The sequence below is a fragment of the Protopterus annectens genome, chromosome 2.part0 (genome assembly GCF_019279795.1).
Source record: "Protopterus annectens isolate FY-2018-M chromosome 2.part0, PAN1.0, whole genome shotgun sequence".
NCBI classification, from domain to species: Eukaryota; Metazoa; Chordata; order Ceratodontiformes; family Protopteridae; genus Protopterus; species Protopterus annectens.
The window spans coordinates 575850268-575874158 of NC_056728.1; the positions used below are offsets into that span (position 1 = coordinate 575850268).

A 23891-nucleotide genomic window follows, 5' to 3' on the forward strand; every position below is an offset into this window, starting at 1 on the left:
AATAGACTTAAAGTTGCATTCAGACGTTTTCTATGTAGCAGCAACTCCCACTATTCATTAATAATAATAATAATAATAACCATACGAATATGTTTACTGCTGTAAAAACATTTTGCCTGTGATACACGCTTATAGTCAATGGAAATCCCCAAAGGGAAAAAAATCACGGGCTTCCTAGCCAATCCGAGAAGTTATCACATCTAGTCACGGCAACCAATCCCGTTCTGCTACTCACAGTCCAAAGTCATCCCCGTCACGAACATGGGGAGATGTGTAGTGGAGCACCCCATGCGTCCACTCGGAGCTGGTTATGTTGAAGGAATCTTGCGGGACCTGTCGTCCCTGCTGCTGCTGTCTCGCGGCTGAGGTGGACGGGCGGGTCCCCAGCCATGACTGAGAAGGTGAACGAGCTGAAGACCGCCCGACTGTGGCGGGACGCGGCTTTGCGTTCCCGCAAGCTCCGCAGCAACCTGCGCCAGCTCACCCTTAGCAACGCGGACCCACAGGGGAAAGGGATAGAGAAGCTTGTGCTGCCGGACAACATCGCCGATGTGGAGGTGCTGAATTTAGGCAACAACGCCCTGCGGGAAGTGCCGGCTAATGTGCTGCAGGGCTCTCTGCTACCCAGTCTCCGTGTTCTGATTCTAAGGAGGAACCGGCTTACTTGCCTGCCAGCGCCTGTTTGTGAACTGAAGGGGCTTGTTGAGCTCGATCTTAGTCACAATCTTCTGACAGGTTTGGCTGATCAGGGCATCGATCGCGTAAGCAGCACCCTCAAAAAGCTGTGTGTTAGCCATAACAAGTTAAAGTGTTTGCCTCCTGAGATTGGGGCCCTTAGCCAGCTGGAAGAACTGGACGTTAGCTTCAATGACATCTGTCAGCTGCCTGAGTCCTTATGCAGGCTCTCTAGGCTGAGGACACTGGATGTGGACCACAATAAGCTGGCATCCTTTCCCGTGCAAATGCTTAAAATGGTGAATCTCGAGGAACTGGATTTATCTGGGAATAAAATGCTTGCTTTGCCTCTGGAGATTAAATTCCTGCAGTCATTGAAGGTACTGTGGCTTAGCAGTAGTAAAATTTCTTGCCTGCCGGCTACCTTTTGTGAACTGACAAATCTGGAGAGCTTGATGTTGGACAATAACGGGCTAAGTGGATTACCCAGGCACTTTGGTAATTTGCAAAAGCTTAAAATGATTAACCTGTCATCTAACTTATTTGAAGAGTTTCCTGATGTACTCCTGCAGCTGTTAGAATTAGAAGAGCTATATCTGAGTCGAAATAGATTGACAGCTGTCCCTGAAACTATCTGTAAACTCAGCAAACTTGTCACATTTTGGGTGGATAATAATAGGATACGATATTTACCAGATGCCATTGTGGAACTGGTTAATCTGGAGGAGTTAGTGCTGCAAGGTAACCAAATAGCAATTCTGCCTGACAATTTTGGAAAACTTTCTCGGGTTAATATCTGGAAAATCAAGGATAATCCTCTGATACAGCCTCCATATGAAGTGTGCATGAAGGGCATACCTTACATTGCTGCGTATCAGAAGGAACTGGCTCACTCCCAACCTGCAGTGAAGCCAAGGTTAAAACTGGTGCTGATGGGTTTAAAAGATGCTGGCAAAACAGCACTGAGGCATTGCCTTACTGACAGTGTACAGGAGATCCCCATAGTGGTCAGCAACAAAGGTATTGAAGTCACTAATTGGGTAGCTGATGCAGCGAAGGGACTGACATTCATTGTTTATGATTTAGCAGGGGATCACAACTATGATATGATAAAATCATTTTTTCTTTCACCTGGTGCTTTATATGTTTTAGTGGTTAATTTAAAAGTCTATATTTCCAAACTCTTTTATTCCTACGTGGGGTGTTTCTTGCACCTCATTAGTGCCAAGGTACCTCGTGCAGTGGTTTGTATAGTGGGGACTCACACAGATCTGTGTGATGAACAAGAACTGGAAGAAAAATGCCTAGACATTCACCACCAAATAGCATTGCAAGAGAAGAAGTATTCTGAATTCTTGCAAAGTTTAGCACAAAATGTTGATGATGCCTTGGGGCAGGACTATGACATTCGATCTTCTAGTCCACTTGCAGCATTTTATGGTGTCACAAACAAAAACTTGAGAAGGAAGAAAGCCCATCTTCAGTTCCTCTTGAACAACCGCCTCCAGATACTTTCTCCTGTCTTGTGTGTGAGCTGTCAGGATTTTTCAAACATTCGACGATTAAAGGAGAAGCTTATGTCTGTTGCTGAGCACTGGGAGATTTTCCCTAATTTACACAGAGTTTTGCCCAAGTCTTGGCAGATGTTGGAAGAGCTACATTTAAAACGTCAGGAGCTCTGGCTTACCTGGTGGGACTCTGCAAGACTGGGGCTGCAGGCAGGGCTTACAGAGGACCGCCTACAGAGTGCCCTTTCTTACCTGCATGAAAGTGGCAAGTTGCTTTACTTTGAGGATAGCCTCACTCTTAAAGAATATGTCTTTCATAACTTGACAAAACTGATTGATATTCTGAATGTTTTTTTCCATAGAGATGCCACTGTTCTTTTGCAGAAACTTTTGAATGACACCTGCATGGATGAGTTGAGGGCCACACAGCTCCACCATTATGTAGAAGGCTTTCTACTGCATGGCTTGTTCCCTGCTCATGTGATTAGATTACTGTTAAAGCCACACATACGATCCCAGCAGGACCTGCAGCTAATTCTGGATTTGTTGGAAAAAATGGGCTTGTGTTACTGCATCAATAGACCCAAAGCCAAACCTTTGAATGGGGCCACAATCTGGTACAAATTTCCATGCTATGTAAAGAATGAAGTGCCTCATGCAGAAGCTTGGATTAATGGGGCAAATCTTGCTGGACAGTCATCCTTAGTTGTTGAACAATTACAGATCCAGTACTGTTTTCCTTTTTTGTTTCCCCCGGGCTTGTTTGCAAGGTACAGCGTACAGATAAATAGCCACGTGGTTCATCGGTCAGATGGTAAATACCAGATTTTTGCTTACCGTGGGAAGGTGCCTGTTGTAGTCAGTTACAGGCCTGCCCAAACTAATTTACAGGTGGACACCTTGTCTATTGCCAGTCATGCCTCTTTGCCAAATATATGGACTGCATGGCAAGCCATAACACCTTTAATGGAGGAACTAAATGTCTTACTGCAGGAATGGCCAGGCCTGTACTTTACTGTGCATATTCTTTGTTCAAAGTGCCTTAAGAGAGGTTCATGTAGCCCACACACTTTTCCAGGTAAGGTGTTTTTCAACTTTTATATTGATTGTAGCATGCATAGTTATTGATGGCTGTGCGTATGTGTTCTGTAGTATGTTTGTAGTCACAGGTGCTTGCTTATTGTTGTTCTACATGTCATATTTTCATTGGTTTTGTTGAGGCAGTTTATAGTTTGCCCACACTTCACAACTTAAACTTAGTAGTAGTTTTGTAACTTCCACACATCAGTACATCATTAAATTATTCATATTGAGTCCTACTGCATCTGCTTTCAGTAAGTTGGAGAGATGAATTAGCCAAATAGCACAGACACACCATATTTTTTTTTTAAGTGCATCATCTTATGTTGAAAATATATAATTTGCCTGGGCTAACCATACTAGAACAGCACATGTTTTTTGCTATTCCTTGGTTTATTAGTTTGCAGTGGTTTGCAAGAGTATCTTGGCTCTTAACCCCTTGCATAACAGTTCAAGGCCATATGGAATGTTGGTAGCACCCCCCCACACACACACACGTACACATGTAAATAGATCCATAGCATGCCTTTTTTCCTCTACAGTTTCTGATATTTACCTTTCGCCCTGTCAGCCACTGCCTGAAGAAAGAGTAGGGGTGCCTTTTTGAAATTTCACTCGTCGAGTGGAAACCAGTGGTAAATGCTTGTAACATGTATACAGGAGTTGTGGTAGTGAGTATTGAAGAGTTTACTGTACGCAGTGGAGAATTTATTTGTAAAGGACTAGTCATACTGTCTTAAAAAAAACAAAGATAGAGAGGGTGTGCTCTTTTAGTCTGTATTCTCATAATCCATGAAGTTATGCTGTGGTCTTTGTTTTTGGCACATAGACAGACTGCAAAGCTAAAATATCTGTTTTTCAAAACTGTGTTTCTCTGGATGCTTATTTAGTAAAAAGTTAGGTCAGAAACAGTTATAAAAGACCGGAAAGTTTCTTATGTCATTTGTATGTGCTAAATGTTGCTGGTGTACTGATTTGCACATTGCAGATGTATTTTCTGGGAACTGTCCCGTCAGTGTGCCTTGTACATATGAACTTGCATTGTCTGCTACTGTTAATGTCTTTATTCATGGTACAGTGTGAAATCTCTCAGAACAGCTTGTGGCAAGCTGGCATTGCTTCCCCACTATACTTGGCACAGCAGTGCTTGCAGAAGCAGATATGCTGAGAATGACAAGTAGATGCCTGCTGAGTATGTGTTCCTCTGTATTGTTTATGTTCAGTAAAGGAAAGGAAATATTCTGCTGTGCGTAGTCATGCTTGAGGGTGGAGCATCATTCCACACCATTTAGAATTTGTCAGTCTTGCAGTCTTTTGAGTTGGGGTGTGCCACAGATTATAGTAGCATGGCCATATATAGGTGGTTTATTAGGAGGATGTCCAAAGTCCCATAACCTAATTTACACCGTTTTGCAGTTTACGTATTGTGTCAGAACTTTCATTATTTCTTTATGTATATTGCCAGCCTCCCAGCAGTTGAGGGGGTGTAGTGAGGGGGTATAGCTAGTGATTTCGGATCAGTAAGATGCACGTGCTTCTTGTTTCTACTACTGTTACCCATGACCTTTACAATTCAATATTCACTGTGATTGTTATGAAAAGTTAAATATTGCATGACTGCAAAGTTTTGTGCAACAGCTTTGTGAAACTTGTTAGGAATTTCTCACAGTGCTCACTTAAGTATATATGTACGTGTTGGTTTGATTTCTTCAAGTGTTTTGGGTTTCTAATACCATGATATATTGCTTCTCCCAGTTTACTATCTCCAAGTCTTTTGGATTTCTAATACCACAACAGGAATGGACCCCATTCCTAAGTCAGGGTGCGATTAGAGTTTATGAAATTAGTACTGTTTCAGCCTTTGATGTTAGTCAAGAGTATTATGGTTTGACAGCTGTGCTATATGATTTAGGCAAAATATGGCCCCTTAAAAGTGAATTGCATGACTTGATTTAGGTTGTATATATAGGGTCTGAACACATACAACAATAGTTCAGTCAGATTCAAGTTTGGTTGGTTAGGATATTGCATTATCTGTCGTTCTTTTGGGGGCAAGACATGAAGAGTGCATTATCTAACCAGCAAATACCTAAATGACATGTTGAGGTGATGAATGACACCACTTGCAGACTTATTCAGGATGGTGCTGGTATCTATAAGATGTCCGTACATTCACCGCTGCAGTATTCCTTACAAATGGGATTCCCTGCTGTGAAGCCCACCATCCGGCCAGTTTCCAAAGTCTACCATTGCTTTGAGGTATGCTGAACATCACCTGTACACTCCTTGCATGGGGTAGGGCATAAAGGTAAAGTTCAGGTGTACTATCCTCCGAACTTTTTTGCCGCCAGTCCGAACGCTGTTTAAACCATTGGTCTGTTACCTCCATTGACGAGGCTTTGCAGGCGTCCGTTTCAGGTGTTCAGAGGGAACCATGGTTGACTGTTTTTGAATGGTCTAGAGAGGTTCTGCAGTTTCTCTTTAGGGAAGAGGTTCCTACTGCAGTTGTGGAATATTGTCCTGAGTCTGGGCCTTCTCAGGTTTCTAGGATGGATGTTCCCTTAAAAGAGAAACAGAAAACAAATTATGTTTCTTTTGTTCCTAGGGATCCACAAAAGTGAGTGGCAGGCCTTTACTCAGGGGTTATTTAATGCTTTACTGTCATTGAGGTCTCCTCAAGGGGTTTCAGTTTCTGCTCCTACTTGGTCCTCTTCCGCTAAAAGGCCCAGAGAACTACATTCTTCTGAGGTGGTTTCTGATGATGACTCCCTTGCTCATTCTGCCCAGATTCCTTCTCTTTTAGACTACGGGTCTGAGGAGGAGGATTCTCATACTCTTGGTAATCCTTCTGAGGAAATTTCCTTTGGGGACATGATCTCTAGGATGATGGAAGTTTTTTAAGTGGGATTGTGCCGAGGTTTCGGATATCCATAATAGGTACTATGAGTTACTGCAGATGGAATCTCCTTAATCTGTGGCCATTCCTCCTGTCTTGCCTGCTTTATTGAATGTTTTTTTCCACTGCCTCTAATGCGCCAGATTCTCTGCCCCCTGCTCCGAAGAAGTCTGATAGGTTTTATAGGGTGGCTGAGGATTGTTCCTTTTTGTTTAAATGTCCTTCTGCTGACCCCTCTGTGGTGTCTGTAGCCTCTAATAATCCATCTCATTTGCTTTCTTCATCCAAGTTACTGGCTTCTGACAAGGACAGTAGAACCATGGATAGGCTGGGTAAGAAGGTTTATACTTCGGCTACCCTAGCTTTTAGGGCTATTAATTATCAGACCCATATCTCTAGGTATGTCTTGGCTCTTCTTTCTCAGGCTTGTCTGATTCTTTCTGATCTTCCAGACTCTTGAGAACAAATCCTTTGCACTTTCCTTGCTTGGGACTTCCTCTCAGGTAATTAGTCATTCTGTCAAATGTAGTTATGATGCAGCAGATGTCTATTTTAGGGCTGCTACTTCTGGTTCGGTTCTGAGGAGATATTCATGGCTTCGGCTTCAACCTTTGCCCGATGATATTAAGGCTAAGTTGATGGATGGTCCTCTGGATAATACTCTTTTTTGTTTGGTGAAGCAGCTGCTGGTTTACTTAAGTCTCTTCAAGACAAAGGGGATGCTTTACAAGGAGCTTAAGCATGTATTTGTTTCTCCTGTGCCTAAATTTCAGTGAAACTACCCTTCTAAGCCAGCCTTTGTTAGTAGGCAGTCTCGCCCTCCTTCTAAAGGTAAAAAGGGTAGTAAACGGTCTCCTCCTGCTAAGGCCACTCAGACTGCAGGGATTCTTAAGCCTTCCTTTCCTGACAAGCCAGGTGCTGTCTGACTATCCACCCGTTCCCAGCCATGTTCCTCTTTCTCTTCAGCTTTCTCTTCCAGTTTGGCTCTGAATCACCCAAGATTCTTGGGTTCTGTCAGTCATTCAGCAAAAGTACTTTATGGTCAAGATTTCCCACCTTCCATTTATGGGCATTCCTCAGCCTCCTTGGGAACAACTTCTGTTTTTCCCCATAGGTTCTTTGAGACCTCTTGTCTCAGGGTACTATTCAAGAGGTGCCCGTGTCCCAAAGGGGGAAAGGATTTATTCATAAATGTTTCTAGTGCCCAGAAAAGAAGGTACTTGGAGATCTATTCTAGACCTCTTCCATCTAAACACTTTTCTAAAGGTGCCTTCCTTTCGGATGTTGTCCCTTCAGTCCCTTTTACCTCTCTTGCTCCCTCTGGCCTTTCTAGTGTCTCTGGACCTCAAGGATGCTTATCTCCATATACCGATCCATCCTTTTTTCAGGAGATTTTTGTTTCTCTGTTGCTTCCTGGCATTTTCAGTTCTGTGCTTTCCCCTTTGGCCTTTCTACTGCCCCAAAGGTGTTCACCAAATGCCTCGCTCATGTGATTGCCATTTGCAGATTTCAAGGGATCCACATCTTTCCTTATTTGGATGACCTGCTGATTCAAGCATCTTCTCCGGAGGTCCTTTTGCAAAATCTTCATGTTCTCATTTGTCTTCTTCAGAGCCTGGGCTTCACAGTAAACCTTAAAATATCTTCCCTCACTCCTTCTTGGGATCATGTCTTTCTGGGTTGCAGGTTTCAAACGGTGCCAATGCTGGCATCCCTGCCTCCTCCAAAGGCATTGACTCTCATTTCTTTCTTTCAAACTCTTCTTCCCCTGGCCTCCATTATAGCCAGGGAGTTTCTGAGAGCTCTGGAGTTCATGGCTTCCACCATTCTGATGCTTCCTCTGGCCAAACTCCACATGTGGAAGTTCCAGTGGTTTCTGAAGTCAGTGTGGCTTCAGCATGTGCATCCTGTAGACTTTCTTGTTCCTGTTTTCTCGTGTCTCAAGTAAGAACATCTGTGGTGGATTCAACAATTGTCTCTGAATCCAGGCCTCCCTTTTCAACCTCCTCTTCCCTCTCAGGATCTGTTCACAGATGCTTCAGATGGCTCCCTGAGGGTTCAGAAGGTGTGGTCTCATCAGCAGAAGGAGCATATCAACATCAAAGAGATGAGAGCTCTTATGCTGGCTCTTCAAGCCTTTCATCCTCTGTTCTCTCCAGGGCCTCTCAAGGTATTCACAGACAATACCACAGTCATGTGGTATATCAACAAACAGGTGGGTATGAGATCTTACCATCTTTGCCGGCTGGCATTTCTAGTATGGGATCTGGCTATGCAATATCGGGTGACTCTTCAGGCAGTTTACACTCCTTCGGATCGGAATGTTGTGGCCAACAATCCTGAGCATGTCCTTCACTTTATCCCACAAATGGATGCTTCACAGGGATGTGTTTCTGGACATTGTTCACCAGTGAGGTACTCCTCAAGTAGATCTCTTTGCCTCCCCTCTGAATAGACAACTTACTCTGTTTGTGCCTGAGTCCCAGGTCCTCTGGTATGGAAGGTGGATACCCTCTCCTTTTCTTGGAAGGGGATGTTTCTGTATGCATTCCCTCCCCTTCCTCTCCTTCTGAGAGTCCTGTTCAAGATTCAACAGGATGCAACCAAAGTCTTGTTGGTGACTCCCTTTTGAACATGACAGCACTTCTTCCCTCTACTTCTGCATCTAGCTAGGGGCAATCATCACAAGTTATCTCCTAGGGTAATCTCACACAAGATGAGGGGTCTCTCATTCATTCCCACCTGTCCGTGCTTCAACTGACACTGTGGGTGATAGGGTTTTGATTCCTCATAGATACATTTTTTCTGAGGACATGCTGCAGTTCCTGCAGGAGGCCAGGGAACATACTACTAGGAAGTCCTACTTATCTAAATGGAAGATGTTTTCTATTTGGTGTCTTCTCATGACCTGGACCCACTTTCTGTAGATGTTCCTTTGGTTCTCTCTTATTTGCGTGAGTTGCTCAATGCTGGTTTGGTCTATTCTTCTATTAAGGCCCACTTATCAGCTCTTTCTGCTTGTCTGCCTTTAACTCCCCATTAGCTCCTAGATTTGAGGCTAAGCAATTTCTTAAATTCATCCTTAATATTAGACCTCCCAGGAAGCCTGTTCCTCCTCCCTGGGATCTTAATTTCATTCTGGAAAAATTGACTTAGGTTCCTTTTGAGCCTGCTGTTTCAGCTTCCTTGCAACATTTGTCTGAGATTGGTATAGCTCTACCTGCTTTTAATAAAGTTTAATGAACCAATATCTTGCCTTGCCATTGATGCCAACAGAATGATCTTTTAGATGTTGTTTTACATAAAACATTTAACATAGTGTTCATAATTCATTTAATGATCCTTAACACCTTATCCATAGAACTATTAATTCTCCTCCTCATTCTCTCCACAGCTTTAATGGACCTAGCCCCCCTCCATTTCTTTTTTGTACCAATTCTGACCAGCATATAATAACTTGTGGCCAGCATTCATGCATGCAATATACCTCTTGTACCATCAAACCAATTAGATCTTTTATTGGATGTTGACAAATATCATTACTGCCTAAGTGCAATAAAATGGCAGTAGGAGATTTATCGCTTCTTGCAGCTTGCTGTGGTACTGCCCTGAGATGGCGCCACCGCATTCCTCATAACCTCAAACCAAATTGCTTTGCAAGAAGCTTGCTTTCCTCCTTGGAAGGAGAAGCCCTGCCTGCCCGGAACACAGCGATGGAGTCTCTGAATGAAAGAATGACCCACTATCCAGATGTATTTCTGATCCAAAGATGCGAGAGCTGAAATATAAAGGACAAGAGTTAAAGCTATTTATACCTTACATAGCCTTTATAAGCATTGGACTTCCACCTGCCCATCTTCATAATGTCAGCTTGTGATGCTCCCACTGCATGTGCAAATGAGGCTGCACCTATGTGAAAGGAATGTAATGTATATTTATCTGAGTCTAGGCCACTCAACTTGATTGCCTCCTTTAAAACTGTTCTCACCTGATACTGTGTCAGAGGTTCACCTTGCTGATGACAAAAGAATGGACCATCTGACCTACCCCTATAGTTGCGGTACTCTAGTAGCACTTTAGTCAAGTCTTGTTCCAAACCCTTTGGGGTAACCACTCTTACCCACTGACCTTTGCCTTTTTGATCAGTTTTGGATTTAGCCACATAAACCCAAGTGTCCTCCCCCAGCAAATGTACATGTGCCACTGGTAAAACTGTCCGTTGACCTTTCTTCTTGTTTGGTTGAATAATTTCAGATCATCTAAATGCCCCACAACAAGTCAGCAGAAAGGCAGCCGTAAATAATGCTACCTCATAAGAAAAACAAACGTTTGAAACTGCAAGCCACAGTTTACATAACACCGCTGGACCTATGGGGTACCTCTTATCAGCCCTCTTGGGTGTTTGTTTCCCCCAGCCCTTAAACATTGTCCGTACCTGAAATGTGTTAGCTAAATCCTTCAGACCCAAGGCCTGATGAAACCAATTCAGAGCTGACAATGTGCTTCTTGCCCTTGCAAAAGTCCATCCTCTTTCTTTCGTTACCAAAATGTAAGTCCTGATTTGGTAGGGTGGAATTGGCCAAACTTGTTTCCAGCCTCTGGATAAGCTGGTCTGCAAAAATTGCTGTCTGCATTTATTGTACCTTGCCCTTGTCCTTCCACTGAGGGCATTCCACATTAGCCACCATTCTCGTCTGCCCTTAAAGCCGATAAATGGTCTGGCACTCGAACCGGAGAAGGTTTCGCATTTGGAGCCAGCAACTGGAACCGGGTCCGCTGCAAATGAGAAAGGGAGTCTGCTAATGAGTTATCAATGCCTGGAATGTGTTATGCCTTCACTGTGACATTTAATGTTAAGCACTTAGAACATCATCCTGCCTACCATCCCCTTACCCCCCCAGCTGATTGTTGACTATTTGTACTATGCTATTGTTGTCCGAGCAAAGCCAACCCGCTCTTTCATTTGCACACCCCATATTTCCAGTGCAACCACTACTGGGAAAAATTCCATCTCTGCAATTGAAATGTTTAAACCTACGTCAACCATGCCTCACTGAACCACTGATCTTGAAAATAACCCCCAAAGCCAGTTTCCCTTGCTGCATCTGTAAACACTGAAGCGGTAGTTGGTTGTCTCCTGCCAAATTGCTGTCCCATTGTAATTTAATAAGAAACGCAGCCATCCTAGATCCTCCTTCATGCAATGTGAGGCCCTAATCCGGTGGTGTGGCTTTGTACACCCAGACCCTTTAGCAGCTAAACGCCTTATAAATTAATGCCCCACAGGGGTCACTTTGCATGCAGAGTTCATCAGCCCTGCTAATTCTTGGTCCTGTGTACCCCTAAAAGAGGATGTGGCATGCAAAAGTTTATTCGGGGGGGGGGCTGAGAGATGAAGCATGCTTTGGCCGCACAGTTTGTCTTCCGGATGCCATGCATTGATGCCCACATTTACATTGCAATTGATTCCAGTAATGGCTAGGTGAGTTAGCTTACCGAAATTAAGTATGCATGCATATACACATATATACATGTGCATACACACATACATACTTATAAACACAAAGCTATATAATATATGCATACATATATAAATACATATGCAGAAATATCAGTACATATATCTACACATATTAGGCACACCTTTATACTGTACACACCAATACCATATTCATACCTATATCTATACATATATATTGCAGATGTATAATACATATAAACATATACATATATATAATAATAGAATAAAATAGAGCACCACAAAAATGCAAAAGTACTTGCACAACTCCAAAAATGTCATACAAATAAAATGTTATAAAGTTGAAGTGCAAGTACTACCTATGCAGTTCCAATAATAAAATGTCCCAAGAAGCAAGGTACTCAGTGCTCCGTGATTCAACCAGCAAAGTTCATATGGTATAATCCTCGTCTCTTCAGACCAAAAAAGCAACACAAATCCAAATACATGTAGTAATGCTGTCCGAAAGAAGACAAACCAAACTGTCGACCACAGTTTATTGCACAAAAAACACACAAGGCAGGTGAGCGCTTTCGCTTGTCAGCTTTTTCAAACCATAAAACTCTGCATGGAATCCAAGGTATATATACCCATAAGTCTCACCAATTATTCAATTTAAAATTAATTTATAAAACAAATGAGGTCTCTTAAAGAGGCAAACTTATCATCACATAAAAAAGATGTGGATATATATACACACTTCTTATATACTAACCAGCATTTTAAAAATTGAGACATATATTTCATAAAAAACATATTAATAATATATATCAAAAACCTAATATATCAACTTCCATATACATATATATAAAAATTACTAAACATAGATATATAATGATAATGATAAAAACCTACCTAAAATTATAAACTAGATAAATGTATAAATAATACAATGTATGTGCTCATATATATTTGTAACTAACTATTTAATATTTAATATTTAAATCTTCTTTGCTTCAACCTCGGTTTTAATGGGACTTTATCATTTAGCCCTGGAAAATTATGCGCCTGTAGTTTAATAATCCAGTCTACTTCTAATTCCTCTGTCCGATTCCTAACGTCTCCTCCCCTCAAACTAGGTATATTTATATGTATAATCATAAAGTTAAATACATGTTGAGATCCTTCTTCCAGAGCATGCTTAGATAGAGCATTTACCTGTGACTTGATTTTAATCTGATACAAATGCTCCCTAATTCTATTCTTGATTTTAATCGGATACAAATGCTCCCTAATTCTATTCTTTAGTTTCCTATCTGTTTTACCTACATAGAATGCATTGCATTCCATGCAGGTAGCTAGATAAACTAAATGCTCTGTATCACATGTACCATTCACTTTGAAGGTATAAACCATCGAAGTTATAGGATGTACAGACATATTAGTGTGATTCACGTACCTACAAAAATTACATCTTCCACAACTAGTGGTTCCATTAAAACTGGTTTCTCGTGTCATATTGTTGTTGAAACACAAAAGCCAATGCAAATTCTTCTTGTTTTTAAAGGTATACCTGGGACGTTCACCTACCAACTCCTTAATGGTAGGATTAATAGTCAAAATGTCCCAGTGCTTGCTTAAAACATCTCTGATAAGTTTTATATCTTCTGTATAATATAACGAAATTCTCTGATAGTTATCTAAGCCTCTACTATCTGGTTTCTGAGACTTCCTATATAACTCACTGCCTTTTTCTGAAAAATATGGGCAAGCTTTGTATCGCCTGTCACTATCAAGTTCAACTAAACACTCATCTAATAATCTCGTTTTAATAGTCTATCATTCAAACTATCCAACTCCTGTACATAATACTTTTGCATGGGATTCAACCTCGAAACTCTAACTGCCTGTCCTCTGATTATATTGGTAAACACATGTTTCGGGTGCATGCTAGTTCTATTAAGTAATGTATTCCTATAACAGGCCTTTCTAAAAACTCCAGTATTAAACTCACCATTACTAAGTCGCTGTACCGATACATCCAAAAATGCTAGATTATCATAGGAACTAGCTATGGTAAATTTCAAAAAAGGAACTAACGAATTAACTTCAGTAAAAAACTCTTTCAGTTCATCCGCAGATCCCTCCCATAGAAGAAACAAATCATCTACGAATCTTCTATAAAAACGGACATGTTGGACAAACATGTCCAACATGAAAAGATTCTCTTCCTCCCAAATTGCCATAACCAGGTTGGCGTAGCTATTGGCACAAGAAGTGCCCATAGCTACGCCATCCTTCTGGGAAAACAAGTTGTTCTCAAAAAAGAAAACATTATTTTCTAAGACCAGATTGAGCAATATACATATAACTTCCTTCTCATTCAAAGATAGATTAGAATGTCTGTCTAAGCACAATTTAATATATGCAATACCTATATTATTAGGAATTCTAGTAAATAATGATATTACATCCATAGTTACCATAATAATTTGGTTATTATTCTCTAACTTTGTGGCCACTTCATAAAAATCTAGAAGGAAGTGTTTAGAATCTCTTAATTTGTGGCCACTTCATAAAAATCTAGAAGGAAGTGTTTAGAATCTCTTAAAACATATTTATTAGAGTTAACAATCGGTCTCAGTACTTTCTCTATGTATATCGATTTGTTTTCTGTCACCCATCCATGGTCTGACACAATTGGTCTCATTGGGGGTATAACAGGGTCCTTATGGATCTTCGGTAACCCTTGTATAATGGGAACTAGAGGATATTCAACATACAAGAAGTCATACCTTTTTGAGTCTATAAGCTCTTTAACATGCATTTCTTCTAGGGTCAAATGGACTCTAGAAATAAAATCTGCTAATTTGGTTGTATCTATAAGTTCAAAGTAATTTGTGTCTCCCAACATCTCAAGCATACTTTTATTATACTGTTCCCTATCCATAACAATGATAGGGCCCCCTTTGTCTGCTGGCCTAATTGATATGTTCATATCTTCTCTCAAATCTTGTAATGCAGCAAATTGTTTAGGTGTTAAGTTCCTTTTGCTGATGTTGTGCCTTTTACTTTCTTCCATTTCTATCAAGTCCCTCTCAACTATTTTACCAAAAGTGTCTAATACAGGATATTAGATATCAGATGCAGCATTTGGGTTTGCTTGACTACATATCTGCTACCATACACCCGAAATGGCATTTGTTTTAAACACTTTGTTTCGTGCTAACATTTATACATCTGGTTGCTAATAAAAAGATGAGGGAAGGTCATCAGAGTGTATATATCCCTGACCCATCTTCCTGAATATCTCAAAATAGATATCTGCAGAATAATGCAAAATGATTCAAAGATGCTGACAATCTATCTTAACACGCTGTCACTGAGTAGCAATTTAGTACACAACAAGCTAAATCATATAACCTGCATGACGACACTGCATAGTAACACCATGTAAACTACCACAGCCATTTACTACACAACAAGCTAAATCATATAGCCTGCATGACGACACTGCATAGTAACACCATGTAAACTACCACAGCCATTTACTACACAACAAGCTAAATCATATAACCTGCATGACGACACTGCATAGTAACACCATGTAAACTACCACAGCCATTTACTACACAACAAGCTAAATCATATAACCTGCATGACGACACTGCATAGTAACACCATGTAAACTACCACAGCCATTTACTACACAACAAGCTAAATCATATAGCCTGCATGACGACACTGCATAGTAACACCATGTAAACTACCACAGCCATTTACTACACAAAGCTAAATCATATAGCCTGCATGACGACACTGCATAGTAACACCATGTAAACTACCACAGCCATTTACTACACAACAAGCTAAATCATATAGCCTGCATGACGACACTGCATAGTAGCACCATGTAAACTACCACAGCCATTTACTACACAACAAGCTAAATCATATAGCCTGCATGACGACACTGCATAGTAACACCATGTAAACTACCACAGCCAACACCCAAAGTGAATTCTCACTTTTTTTTTATTTTATTTTTTTTAATACTCGGAACATGCACACCATCACAGCATCTATGGTCCTCTGAACAACTTTCTAAGTGAAATTCATTAATGCTTACAAATTTATTTAGTTTTGCCCAAAATTCTTAAACCTAGAAGTAGAAAGGAATACTGCAACCTCTACCTAATGACAGAGGACCTTCTGGCTACCACCATAGGTGAATTATTATTATTATTATTATTATTATTATTATTATTATTATTATTATTATTATTATTATCATCATCATCGGTGTTAATATTATTTTGGAGTATTCTTTTATTATTAAACAGTTTGGAGTGTTATGAATAATATTGTATTGACTTTATTTTATTTATTTTATTTTTATTATTAACATTTTCGCATGCCTCCATATTGTTAAGTAATTCTGGGGTACTCAAAATGATCATTTACCTCTTTCTACCGGACTAAGTGTTTTTGTTTGTATTGCTGAATTCTTGCCACCCAACTGATGTGGATATCTAAAGGCAAGACTGTGCATTTGTACATTTATCAACTTACAAAAATATGTGAGCTAACAAAGTGACTGTAAGGAAGTTTTGCAACTTAAGGGCCTTTATAGTGCCTCAAAATTACAAAGGTTTTACTAAGGCTTTAAAGCATTCCTCCCAAAAAGTGTAAGTGGAATGCCATAAAACTTCCCCATCTTTCCTTTGTAAGTGCATAGCATTATCCGATGTGTTTAAAACCTAATTACACTGCAGGAAGTGGGGGATGAGAAAACCTGCTTGTAGCAAATACAAGCTAGATGTCCTTCAAGAATGCAACTGCAGTCATAACATATGGGTTGTCCTGCCTCAGGCAGCCCTCGGTCGGCCGGATTCCAAAGTCTGGGTCCGGCGTCGGCTGATGTCGCCTCCTCCCTGACGTCAGAGCGGCTGGAGTATAAAGGCATCGGCCGACGCCATCTTCTTCAGTCTTTCTTGCCGCGCGGTGCCCGAAGCAGAAGCAGTTCGCAAGTGCCGGTCGGTCAGCTCCTGTGTTTTCAGTACCGAAGTCATCTAAAAGCTAAGTACCCCATTGGGGAACATTTTTTCTTGCCTCAGCCGATGTCAGAACAAATTGAGAAAGTTAATAATCGTTTGTCTTGTGGTAAACAAATACCTCATAAGGACTTCCATTCTTATTGCCTACCTTGCCTAGGCCCAGACCACGACGTCTCGGCCTGTGCTGCCTGTGCTTGCTTTAATAAGCGCACTCTCAGGCGCCGGGCAGAATTTGCCGAAGGCTTTTTTGGTGAATCTTTCGCTTATATCATGCCGTCGGAACAACCGACTACTCAATCTTCCAAAAAACGAAAGGACCGGGACCGACATCCTCAGCCCGCGTCCTCCACCGATACTCCTCCTAAACCCTCCGCGAGTGCCCGGTCCTTGAAGCGGTAATTCAACCGCTCCAGGCTGACGACACAGCGTTAACTCGTCCTTCGGTCTCGGAGTCTACACCGGTGCCGGTTGTTGACTTTCCTCCAGAAACCGAAGTTCTGGATCTACCCGACACCATTCCTGTGGACAAGGTTACTCCTGCACGTGGGGCAGCTAGGCCTCCTGTATCCATGTCCATCAAGGCCTTTGCACGTGCTAAGGCCGCCAGCCAGGCCAAGGCCCATCCTAAACCTACTGCCCAGGCCCCTTCTTCTGATAAACAGATCATGTCTCTTGCTGCAGACCTTATTTCTCTTATCAGGGGGTCTCAGCCTCATCCAGACAGAGGTTCTCAGCCTCCTGCAGAGAAAAGGCCCAGAACTGAGCAGGCCGACAACCTCTCTTTAGATGAAGCCTCTGGGGATTCTGAGCCTTCAGATACCCAAGAAGAATCCTTCCAGGCCTATGAGGACTCTGATGCTGAGGAATCGATTCCCTCTGCCTCTCCTCCAGAGGATTTTTCCTTTGGTGAAGTCTTACATTCTATGAGGGAGCATTTTAAATGGCAGGGTCAGGAATTCTCTGATTCCAGGAAAAGGATACGTACCTTCCTCAAGCTACCCCAGCACAGGCCTTTAGCTATCCCTCCTGTTATGGATGTCCTGGATGATGTTTTCTCCGACTCCAGTGCTAACCCTGATTCTCTCCCTCCAGTTCCTGTCAAGCCAGACAGATATTATAGGGTCCCTGACACCCATAAACATCTCTTTAAGGCCCATTCTGTGGATCTAGAAACTATTTCACAGGGCCCCAAGGGAGTGGCTACTTCCACAGCCAAGAATCCACTGCCAGCGGATAGGGAAGCTAGGTCCCTGGAGAGATGGGGTAAAAAAGTTTATACCTCTACCACCCTGGCCATGAGGTCACTTAACTGCCTTTTTCATATGTTTCAGTACCAGGATTTTTTACTGGATGATTTACAGAAAAAGCTAGCCTCTCCAGAGCCTATTGATAGAAAGGCATTGCAGGATCTAGTACATAACACTCAGCAGGTTAGCAATCATTTTCTTCAGTGTGGTTATGATGCATTGGAGGCTTCATGTAGGGCAGCTATGACTGGAGCTGTTATCGTAGACATGCTTGGTTAAAAGAACAGCCACTGCCAGACCATGTTAAAGTAAAGTTACTTGATGCACCTCTGAAAAAACAGAAGCTTTTGGTGCTAATGCACAAGATGTGTTGAAGTCCATTGAGGAAAAAGCAAAATCAGTACAGACAGTCAAAGATTTCCTCCAGGTTCAGCCACCCAGATTCAGCAGGAATTGGCCTTCAAAGAATTGGTCCTTTCCAGACACTGACAAGTTTCAAAGGGGGAAAAAACAGGCGTGCCCGAGGTAGAGGGCAATACCGAGGCTCCTACAGGGGCCGCCAATGGCAACCACCAAATCAAAGAAGTGGCGCAGGCAGCCCAGCTGCACCACAAGGACAACCACAATGACTCGACTTTCATACCGTCTACAAAGGCTCTAAGAGAAGCACCTTTGGGCGGAAAATTATCCTTATTCTCAAAAAACTGGCATATCTTAACCAAGGACAACTGGATTCTGGATTTAATAGACAAAGGTTACAGATTCCACTTCCATACTTTACCAATAAGACAAGGCATGCCAAACCTGCCACTTCATCAAAGGGCAGAGGCACTCATTCAAGTTTCAAAGCTGTTAAATATAAAAGCAATAGAAAAGGTTCCTCCACAGGAACAAGGCCAGGGATTTTATTCAAGACTGTTCCTTGTTCCAAGAAAGGAAAACAAATGGAGACCTATACTGGACTTGTCTACTCTAAATACTTATCTCATTGTGCCAAAGTTCAAAATGCTGACGTTGCAGCAACTCCTTCCCATGCTGGGCAAGGGGTCTTGGCTGGTCACTCTGGACCTCAAGGAGGCATACTTGCATGTCCCAATCAGACAAAGCTGCAGAAGATACCTCAGATTTCTTGCAGGGACAGAGCATTATCAATTCTCAGCATTGTCGTTTGGCTTATCTACTGCGCCCAGAGTGTTCACGAAATGCCTGGCATCAGTAGTGGCACACTGCAGACTCCAGGGGATTCAAATATACCCTTATCTGGACGACTGCCTCATACAAGCAGACAACAAGCAAACCTTGATAACAAACTTGGACTATGTCATTCAATTACTACAGGCCTTGGGATACACAGTCAACATTCAGAAATCAAGACTTCTGCCATCCCAACAGATTATTTTCCTAGGAGCCAAACTGGACACAAAAACACATATGGCTTATCTCACAGAGGAAAAACAACGGCAGTTACCAGAGTACTTCAAAAGCCTAGCAAAGCTCTCCCAGCTGACTGCAAAGAAAACCCTGCAGGCCCTGGGATTCATGGCATCTTGCATTCTCCTGATACCTTTAGCAAGACTTCATATGAGAAAGCTGCAATGGTATTTAAAAAGCTTATGGTCCCAACACAGCCAAAGCCTAGAGGACGTAATCCCACTCATTCCATGTCTGCAAAGAGAATTTTTGTGGTGGGCTCAAGCAAGTCAGTTAAACAAAGGCATGTCTTTCAACAAACCTCAAGCAGGTCAAACGATTACAACAGACGCCTCAGACCATGGATGGGGGGCGCACATGGAGGGCAGATGCATTCAAGGCCAATGGACACCAAGGGAAAGGCATCTGCACATAAACCAAAAAGAGATGTTGGCAGTGATACATGCAATCGAGACTTTCGAAAAATCACTTCAACAAGGACAATTGCTAATAAGGACAGACAACACCACTGTTATGTGGTATATAAACAAGCAGGGAGGCACTCATTCTTATCCCCTCTGCAGACTAACAATGATTCTCTGGGAAAAATCCCTGAGTCTGAAGATACATCTGCAATCCCAGTTTGTGCCAGGCAAGGACAATGTACTGGCAGACAAGCTGAGCAGAAATTTCTTGGATCCACATGAATGGATGCTGCATTTCTCACAAATAACAAGGACATGGGGAAGACTGGACATAGATCTCTTTGCCTCTCACAAGGACCCACCATCCTCTAGCCTGGAAAACGGATGCTCTCTCCTTCAGCTGGAAGTCCCTAACAATTTATGCATTTCCTCCTCTACCACTGCTGTCCAAGGTGATACTGAAGATCAAAGCAGAACAACCAACAGGCATTTTGATAGCTCCAGACTGGCCAAGGCAGCACTGGTACTCATTGCTGTTGAGCATAACTCGGACCAAACCGTGGCCTCTGCCCCTATGGCCTCTGCTTCTAACACAACACAATTACAGGACGGTTCATCAAAACCTGAAAACATTGCATCTGACAGCCTGGAGGTTACCATAACTCCTTCCGATATCTCTCTTTCCAAAAAAGTTCAAGAGATCTTACTGGAAGCACGCAGACCTTCCACCAGAAAAACCTATTCAGCCAAGTGGAAGAGATTCATCATCTGGAATGCTAGCAGGGGTCAGGATACAGCAGTATTGAGTATACCTCAGATATTGGAATACTTGGCAGAAATGTTTCATACTGGTCTCTCATATTCTTCCATAAAGATTCATGCCTCAGCAATTTCAGCAAAATACAATTGTGATCCACCTGTGTTTTCACATCCTTTGCTAAGACAGTTCCTAAGGGGGATAAAGAATATCAAACCTCCCAGGAAACCGCCAGTACCTGCATGGGACCTCAACTTCGTCTTGGAAAAATTAACTTTTCCTCCCTTTGAACCAGCAGCAACTTCAGAAATGCAATTTCTCTCATGGAAAACGGTTTTCCTATTGGCAATCACATCAGCAAGAAGAGTATCGGAGATACAGGCACTCATGGCAGTACCTCCTTTTCTCATTTTTCATCAGGACAGAGTCTCTCTAAGAACCAATCCTTCATTCATGCCAAAAGTAATTTCCAGGGTGTCTCTAAATCAAGCCATTCACCTGCCTACTTTCTTCCCCAATCCTCAAAACAGGGGGGAAGCACTGCTGCATACTTTGGACATACACAGGCAACTACGCTACTACTTGGACAGAACTAAGGCCACCAGAAAGTCTGACCAACTGCTTGTAGCATATGCTGCTGGAGTACAGGGAAAAGCAATCTCCAAGCAAACAATTTCCAAATGGATTGGACACTGCATCAGATTCTGCTATTCTTTTCATGGAAAAGGTGTGCCAGCCAATATTAGGCCACACTCCATCAGAGCTATAGCCACATCCACAGCTTTCCTAAGGGGAGTGGCTACAAAGGACATTCTAGAGGCTGCTACATGGAGCTCCGTGCATACATTTACCAAGCACTACAACCTGCCTTTATACTCCAGATCCCGAGCAGGCTTTGCTTCGGCAGTCCTACAGGGCATTTTAGCTACACCATCACTTTCTTAGTTCCAACCACCCCCAGCTTGGCTATGGTATTCAACCCATATGTTATGACTGCAGTTGCATTCTTGAAGGACATAGTACAGTTTTGTACCTACCATAAATGTAGATGTCCGATAGATATGCAACTGCAGTCGGATTCTCACACCCTCCTACCCCTCTGCAACCTTTTTTATGGGTCCACTACCCCTATTCCTATTAGCTGGGGTATCTCTATGGTGTATCTGTTTATTACTGTTGTGCATGTCTGGAATTGTTTATCCATTCACCAAATTTAGCCTTCCTAGAAGGGCACCTGGCATCTGGGGCAAGAAACACTGAAGAAGATGGCGTCGGCTGATGCCTTTATAATCCAGCCGTTCTGACGTCGGAGATGAGGCGACACCAGCCGACGCCGGACCCAGACTTTGGAATCCGGCCGACGGAGGGCTGCCTGAGAAAGGACAACCCATATGTTATGACTGCAGTTGCATATCTATCGGACATCTACATTTATGGTAGGTACAAAACTGTACTTTTTTCTTCTCTTGCAAACTTTACAGCCATGGGTTAAGATCTTAACTTGAATTAGCAGCTAAAATGAAACTTTTGCCCATTTACAAATAATCCTGCATTCTAAAACAGGAAAATGCTGTAAATATGTTTTCTGTTCCACCAAGCCACTTTGCAGTGATAGCTAAAAACCCAACTAAATATTACCAATAAGTCAAAGCTTTGACCTCATAAGTAGGTACTAGGCTATCTGCCCAAAGGCATTTATAAGCCTAGCCGGAATGTGTTGGCTTTCACTGCCCCCTTAGATTAGTTCCATGTGCCTCTGTCCAGCAGAGCCATTGAAGTGATCCCTGGGGTAAACTTTCTGTTTCCCATCCACTCGTCAAGGTTTCTCTTGAAGAGGGTTAGCGAGGAGTTCTGCCTAATGTAGATTGGAATCTTGTTCCAGAGCATGGGAAGTCTCTGGGACAGGACTCTATCCCTCCAGCACGTCCTATTTATTGTTGTGGTGAGGTTTAGATCCCTGGAGCGTGTGGCTCGAGGAGATATGGTTTTCTTTAGGTGGAGCATGTCCATCAATTCTGGGTTGGACATGGCCTTGTATGTTAGGCAGAGATCACCTCTGAGTAGGCGGTATGCAACTGAGTATAGTTGGAGTTTCTTCAGTCGAGCTGCATAGGGCATCTGCTTGAGGCCAGTGATCCTCTTGATGAGGTACTTCTGTGGTCTTTCCAGTTGTTGCAGGTGTCTTGTGGGTACATCCCAAAATAGGGCATTGTACTCTATGATGGGTCTGATGAGTGATGCATAGAGGGGCCCAATGACCTCTTTCAATCTGGATGCAAACCCTTTTGTGATTAGGTGGGCCAAATAGAAGGATTTTCTAACCACATTGGCAATGTGATTGTCAAAGGAGAGGTTACTATCTACTTGGGTTCCCAGATCCCTTATTACGTCTTCCGTATTTAGGGGGCTACCACCTATGTGGTAGTTTGTGGGTACTTTGTTTTTTCCAAAGGGGATGACTATACACTTTTTGGCATTTAGCTTGAGGACATGGTTTTGACACCAGGTATCTGTCTCAGTGAGACCCTTTTGAAGGATGTCTGTGTCAGCCGGAGAGTCAATATAGCCCCTAGTTTGCAGTTGTCTGCGAACTTGGTCAGCCATAGTCCTCCTGTGCTTGCCTGTACCTCTGAGAAGTATATGCTGAACAGGAGGGGTCCTAGGACTGAGCCCTGGGGAACGCCACTTGTAACTGACTTAGTCAGACCTAGCTGCCACAACTGTTACCATGTGGGCTCTGTCTGTGAGCCAGTTGGCAACCCATCTCATGACGTAGGGGTTTATGTTCAGGCTGGGGAGCTTGTGTATAATATATGAGTGGGGAATGGTGTCGAAGGCCTTTGCAAGGTCTAGGTAGGCTGTGTGGACCACCTTTCCCTCGTCTATAGCCTTGGTAACTGTCTCAAGAAGTCCAGTAGGTTTAGGAGGCATGATCTGCCCTTAACAAAGCTGAACCGGGCAGGGTCCAGTGTTTGGAGGTTTCCAATGTCTCTGTTAATGAGATCCATGGTGATGCGCTCCATAGCTTTGCAGGCCAAGCTAGTCAGGCTTATAGGGCAATAGTTCCCGGGGTCCGTTGTGGCTCCACCTTTGTGGAGTGGAATAACCGTTGCTGTGTGCCACTCTGTGGGCACGTAGCCTGTGGAGAGGCTGAGTTTAAACAGTGTGTTTAGGTGAGGGGTTAGTTAATCTTTGAGCTCATGTAGGACGCAACCTCGGACACCGTCCGGTCCCATTGATGCTGTGTTTTTGGCTTTGGAGAGGGATGTTTTAACCTGAGTGTCTGTGATTTCAGGGGCACTACAGTCTTCTGGTATAGTTATGGGCCCTTTTGGGGGTGAGAGGAGGGTGAAGTTTGCACTGAACCTGTCTGCCAGG

The 23891-nt window shown here is 42.7% G+C and overlaps 1 protein-coding gene across 2 annotated transcripts in view; it reads left to right on the top strand.

The window, feature by feature from the left end:
• Positions 1-260: 260 nt before the first annotated feature.
• MFHAS1 (multifunctional ROCO family signaling regulator 1) overlaps positions 261-23891 on the top strand; it is a 728976-nt gene continuing 705345 nt past the window's right edge. For both annotated transcript variants that reach the window (XM_044060938.1, XM_044060939.1), the window contains exon 1: positions 261-3261. In XM_044060938.1, coding sequence (XP_043916873.1) covers positions 390-3261 — 2872 coding nt within the window. In that variant the 5' untranslated portion in view covers positions 261-389. The remainder of the gene's footprint in view (positions 3262-23891) is intronic.